The sequence below is a fragment of the Strigops habroptila genome, chromosome 6 (genome assembly GCF_004027225.2).
Source record: "Strigops habroptila isolate Jane chromosome 6, bStrHab1.2.pri, whole genome shotgun sequence".
NCBI classification, from domain to species: domain Eukaryota; kingdom Metazoa; phylum Chordata; class Aves; order Psittaciformes; family Psittacidae; genus Strigops; species Strigops habroptila.
In genome coordinates this window covers 8757300-8763299 of record NC_044282.2, presented here as the reverse complement: position 1 = coordinate 8763299, position 6000 = coordinate 8757300, and the positions used below count along the sequence as shown (strand labels likewise).

The 6000-nt window shown below is 47.0% G+C and overlaps 1 protein-coding gene across 3 annotated transcripts in view; it reads left to right on the top strand.

The window, feature by feature from the left end:
- The first annotated feature begins 949 nt into the window (after window positions 1–949).
- The window catches only part of NKAIN2 (sodium/potassium transporting ATPase interacting 2), a 538764-nt gene continuing 533713 nt past the window's right edge, over window positions 950–6000 (top strand). For 2 of the 3 annotated variants that reach the window (XR_003991789.1, XR_003991790.1), the window contains exon 1: window positions 950–1606. Coding sequence is in view for 1 of the 3 variants with exons in the window: in XM_030489215.1 (XP_030345075.1) it covers window positions 1553–1606 (54 nt within the window). In the remaining 2 variants the exon portion in view is untranslated. The remainder of the gene's footprint in view (window positions 1607–6000) is intronic. The other variant, XM_030489215.1, reaches the window with a different exon arrangement.

The window sequence follows — 6000 nt, the reverse complement described above, 5'->3', positions numbered from 1 at the left end:
ATATTTGTGCTGTAAACAAACAAACATCCACATGTGCTAGTGATGTTCCTCCAGTTCATAATTGTTGATGTCACTGCTAAAACTACCTCTGTTAATGGGCAGCTCAGCAAAAAAGTCACCTGGTCCAAACGCAATGTCAAGACTGCTGCTGCTGACACAGCAAGTAAAAGCCTTTGGAGGCTGATTGATGAACCAGAACTTGACATATAATTTCCCCCCAACTTTATGTATCCTGTATGCTTCTGATAGCAGAGAAAGGCTGGCCCATGTTACTAAGTGCAAAGATTCCTCATCATGATGGTGAGCAGAACCATTTATCTGAAAGCAATTTGTATTTTTTCCAAATCTGCCTGGTCTTGTCCTTCGTTTCCTGCCCTGCAGCTCCTGGCCTCTGCTCCGGACCCTTCCCAGTGCTCAAGTCGACCTTTTCTGACCTGCCTCCGCCTCTGTCCTCTGCTTTGGGTGGGAGGGCACGGGCGGCCGGCGCGTCCCTGGAGGTTTCGGGGAGCTCTCCCCGGTGCCGGCCGGAGTGGCGGCCTCGGCAGCCGCGGAGTAAGGAGCCGGCTGGGGAGGCAGCCCCTGCACCGCCGGGCGCGGCCCGGCAGGCGGCAGCAGCGCAACCCACCGCGGGGCTGGGGTCGCGCCGGCTCCGCTTTGCGCCCGCGGGCCGCGCTCTGCCTCGCTGCTGTTGTGACCGCGAGCCGCGTAGTGCTCCGCGCCCCTGCGCCGCCCGGCCGGTGGAGCGCCTGTGCCTGGGCAGCGGTGTGGCTGCGGCGGGCCCCGGCTGGGCGCGGCGCCGGTGGCGCGGTGCCGTGCGGGGCAGCCCCGGGAGGGCTGAACGCGGAGAGGTGTCCCGCCGAGACAAAGGCGTCCCGGAGGGTGAAGCCGCCCTCGCCGCACCCTCGCAGACAAAGCGGCGGCAGCCGCCCGTCCTCGCTGCTGTGCTGCGCCGCCCCTCCGCGCCCCCCCGCGGGGGAGCCCCCGAGCTAGGGGTTTCCACTGCTGGGGCTGCATGAGCCCTACTGAGAGGAAGAGGAGGAGAAGGGAGGAAGGTCGGGGAGCGGCTGTGCCGTGGGCAGGAGGGAAGCCGGTCTCCGAGCGCGAACTGAGCTCAGCACTGCCGCCTGCCTCGCCTCGCCCTCCCGTCCCTCCCTCCTCGCCTCCTCCCCCCCCCCCCCGCCTCCCCCCGCCGCAGACGGCTGCGAGCCCGGATGGTTTGCGAGCGGAGTTGAGGGGGCAAACTTTGAAGCCCAGATGCCTCTGGGGCTGCGCGGCAGAGCGCGGCTGCTCCTGCAGGCACCTGCCGCCGCCCTCCCCCCGGCGCTGCCGCCCTCCGCGGGGGCGGCCGGCCCCGCTGCCGGCGGCCGCCGAGGCAGCGGGCGCTGCGGCCGCGGCTAGGGCGGGCGGCGGGCGCGCCCCCATGCGGGTCCCGGGCTGGGGCGCGCCGGTGGCGGCAGGCGGGAGCCGGGCGGCGGCCGGGCGGTGCTCTCCCGCCGCCTGAGTGGGCGCGGCGCGGGACGGCGCGGGACGGCGGCGCGGGGTGCCGGGAGCCATGGGCTATTGCAGCGGCCGGTGCACGCTGGTGGCGGTGTGCGGCGCGCAGCTGGTGAGTGCCGGCGGGGGCGGCCCGCGGAGGGGGGGGGTGTTGCCGGGAGGGAGCCCCGGGAAGGGGGGGTGGCGGCGGGGCGGCTCCCCGCTGCCCGGAGGGGGAGCCCCGGGGCCAGCGGCCGCGCTCTGGGCGCGGGGCCGGGATGGGGGACCCGTGAGGCAGCGGGGTGGGACACACGGGCTGCATTACAGGTAGTTTCGCGGAAGCTCTGCCAGGGAGGGTGCGGTGGGCGCACGGCGGAGTTAAACTCGGGCAGTTTTCCCAAGCGTTGACTCAACTTGGTACCTGATTTCCTCTGGCAGGCCGGTATTTGGCCGGCCTTGCGTAAAGCAGGGACTCGGCCGTGTCAGGGGTGATGCACAGCCTGCAAACAGTTTGCCATACAGGTGTGTGAAGTTGTTCTGCCCGAGCTCTTATGCAGATGTGTGTGTGTGTCGTTCCCCCCTCCACCCCGCCGTCAGACTTAATGGCCAGTGGATGTTAACGTTATGTCGTTGTTACGGAACTAAAACAATTATATATTTATACTTACCTTTAGAAGGAGACGTGGCAGCACTTGTAAGCTCAGCTACCAGTGAAACTAGACTGAGTTTAAAAAGTAGGCTCTGAGATACGATAACAAAGAAGCTGCCTAAAAATAGATCCTTTTAGCAAGACAGTGAGACTGTGCAATTGTGTTGTGGCACCTTAAAAGAGACTGGGTTTTAAGTTAAGAAACTAAAGAAATGTCTCTTCGTGTAATAGTTACATGGATTATTTTATTGTTGTGACATTAGATACATGATATATAGAATTCCTGTGGATTTGGATGCAGGGACATGCAGCTAAAGACCTGTGAATGGAATATGCCCCATTTCTTATTTTCATTAGACCAAGTGTTCATGTGGTGGCAGAACAGGTCCTGGAAGCACCTTTGTCAAGCAGTTAACCTTATAGCAGGGAGGAAATAATTCATGTTACTCTGTCCCTCTACCTTCTACTGAATAGTTTTGCTGAGAAAGTGTTAGTCGGTATCAATAGCAACCAGCATTGTTGCCAATTCCTCTCCTGCAGACAGGTGCTAAGAGAACTACAGAAGAAAAAACCCAGTAGATTTCAGGGACCAAAATCAGTAAAACAGTACATAGGGGAAGGAAGATCTGTTAGCAGATCAGAAATTCAAAATGCCCGTGGTCTTTCTATCTGTTGTAATCAACCTTTAATCCTTTTGTATTCTGGGAAACATTCTATCTGTATATGCTGCTACCGACCTAAGTTATCCGATTCTTTGTAGCTGGATGTGTCTTATCAGATGTGATTTATTCATGCACACTGTCTAAAAAAAGAATCTTGAATAGAAGTAGTGAATCTTGAGTGGAATGGTAGGAATGTAACCTTTTCCAGCAATTTGGAAACATAAAATTAATCACTGAAGTTCTTCATATCCATTTAAGTTTCAGAGGAATACTTCTCAGGTTTTTTGGTTTTTTTTGGCCTTTTTTTTTTTCTGCAAAGGGAACAAAAAATGGTTTAAATTGTACCTTTTACAGATAAAAGGTTGATTTTAATTTTTTTTTTTTTTTTTGCATTCAATAACCGGGGGTTATGATGACTATGAAATGTACTATGATGTTAAATTATTATTGTTCTGAAAGTTTGTAAAAGAAAACGTATTTGCTAACTTATGGTGAGAAAAATACATGCAAAACTCATAGTAAAAACATCAACAGAAGTGCCCCATAGGAATGTATCAGCAGGTAGATGAGTAGGTAAGCTCATGTAGAATTGTAGCATTACCATAAGCTAAAAGTGGTTGTAAACTACAGGGTCAAATATAGATGTATTTTAAAAAAGTAAATATTGTTTTCTGGAGTAGTTGAAGTGAACTTTTGACATCTTTTCATAGACTGAAAGCAAACTTGAAATTTTTTACTGAGCAAGAAAAAAATGTAGCAGCAACACAAACCTCTGAATCACACTTGGCCTATATAATGACATTTAGCTAGGTTCAAAGCAGGAATAATCTTTTACATGAGAAAAAAGGCTTGGGAATGGAAAAAAAATTATACACTTCCTTAAAATCACATCATATTCTTTCATGTGCCATATACCATCAGATGGGAACAGGTCATGAGTTTTAAGTCAAGGAGACTTAATTCTCCTAAGTAGGCCTATGAGTGATTGATCAGTTGTCACTACTTCTTAGGTAAAGGCTACTTAAAGGAGCAAATGCTGTCAAGATTCATCCTAGAATTAGCAGCCACATTAATGCAGATGCAAATCAAAAAGGATGAAGAAGTTTTCTTGCCTGAGGAGATGGGCATACGAAGCATTTCTACAATGATAACCATACTTAAAAAAATGCATAAAACTTCTAGTGTGAAGATTATTTACTACTGATACCTGGGTTTTAGTTTTAAAATGGTCATATTTGAAGTAGAAAATACACTTTCGTTTGAGGGGGAAAAGTTTGTAAAATGAAAGGTTTCTTCCATTTTTTAAATGAAAATATTTTCTTCCGTCTCTGCAGAGATAGGGTGTGGTGATCTAATTTGTCTTTGTAGACACTGTACAATAAATAATATTGAGGAACACTGCAGTTCATTAGAGAAGCCACTGCATACTGTACATGTATAAATGATGTAGATGTTGTGAATGGACAAAAAAAAAGGTGGTTATTTCGAATACTGGTGCAGGAGTAGAGCTATATTGACTGCACAAGCAGAATTATTTTCATAAATGCATTTTAAATGCTTATAGCTAAGGCAACATACTGTACTATCAGATTATAAAAAACCTCAAGGAATGTTTCTGTTCTCAAGGGAATACTGATCATTGCTCCCCTGCTTATTAACATACATATACCTTCCTGTTTGTGCTCTCATTTGTACTATGGAAAACAACCTCTGACAGCTCATTTTCCTCCACATTTATAGCCAGTGAGAAGAATTAACAGCAAGTAAGAGCTAATTTTGCTGATGTTAGGACCAAGGCATTGCCTTCTGTATACATAGCTAATTATCTCAAAATATCTTTTAATTTTTTTTAAGGTACTGATTTTGGTCTCTTGTCCTTTGTCCATCTGAAGAGAACCCCGGGCATAGGGGTTCTGTGTTTCTTCTTGTATGTCAACTGTCCTGGTTGCACTGAAGGAATTCTTTGCTATTGCATTTTGTCCTTTATGCCTTTTTATTTTTGGGTGTCTCCTTTTCTATTAATAGCTTGCATCAGTAACACTAATACCTTGTTGCTTAGTCTTTTTAATAGCAAGAACAGCAAAGGTGAAACTGACAAGATTATTGGGCTTTGTAGAAAGCTTCAAGAACCCCATGGAAACCAGTTTGAAACTTTCTACATGTCCACTGTTGCTACTTGGGAGAACTTGGAGCAGTGGCAAAACAGTCAAAAGTTCTGCATGTTTTCAACTTAGAAGTTCTTTTCGCAAGTGCAGTGATGAGAAAGGACAGCATTTCATCAGGAAACTTTTAAGTCTTCTGAAATCATTGCCTCATTGTTTCTATCTGTCAGACAAGGATTGCCATACTCTTTTGGCTAATTAGATGAGAGATAATTCAACCTTTGCACTGCCTTTTCTCAGTTTCCATCTGAATTTACTGAATTTATTTACATAATTATTTTTGTACATTTTTCCTCTTCTTTTTTCTTTTTCTTTTTTTTTTTGAAGTTATAATGCAGTTCAGATATTCCATGTAAATATTAAAAAATATGTAAAATTTGTAAATAAGCTGCATCTATCCCAAGGGTCATTTAGTGATTCCGAGGTATTCAGTCTAATGCTCTAAAGAAGCATGTATTATAATGGGCACAAACTCCCCGATTTCTGAAAATCGGTGTTTTTCACAGGCGTCAATGTATAATGTTTGCAGTCTCTCCTTATCCTCACTAACACCTTGCTGTTTGAGGCATAAGACACACAACCTGGTTTTATCTCTTTGTGAACTCTTCCAGTTACAGTTCTGGCTGAAGCCACTGTCCAAGTGTGTCATTGTGGCCATGCAGAATGACATAGGCACCCAGATTTGGTTCCTTTTGCTAACATAGGCCCAATCTTTATCTTTGCCTTGAGCTAGTGAAAAAAATAATTGAAAAACTAGCATCTTTTATGGACATGTCCTTGTTCTGTGCTTTTCCACAAGTGAATAATGTGAATTAAGAGAAAATTCAAATACTTTATTTCAAAAACTATGTCAACTGAAGTTATTTTTATACTTATCTGTGATACCAACATCCATAACCATGTATTTAGTTACCTTATTGCACATAGAGGCATGGATTTGATCTGTGGCAGATAAAAGTGGTGGAACCACTCAAACCTGGGAAATGAATAACATACAAACTGGGAAGTAGTATCTACCACATGTCTTCTGTGGCTTCTGACATCATGAAGGATG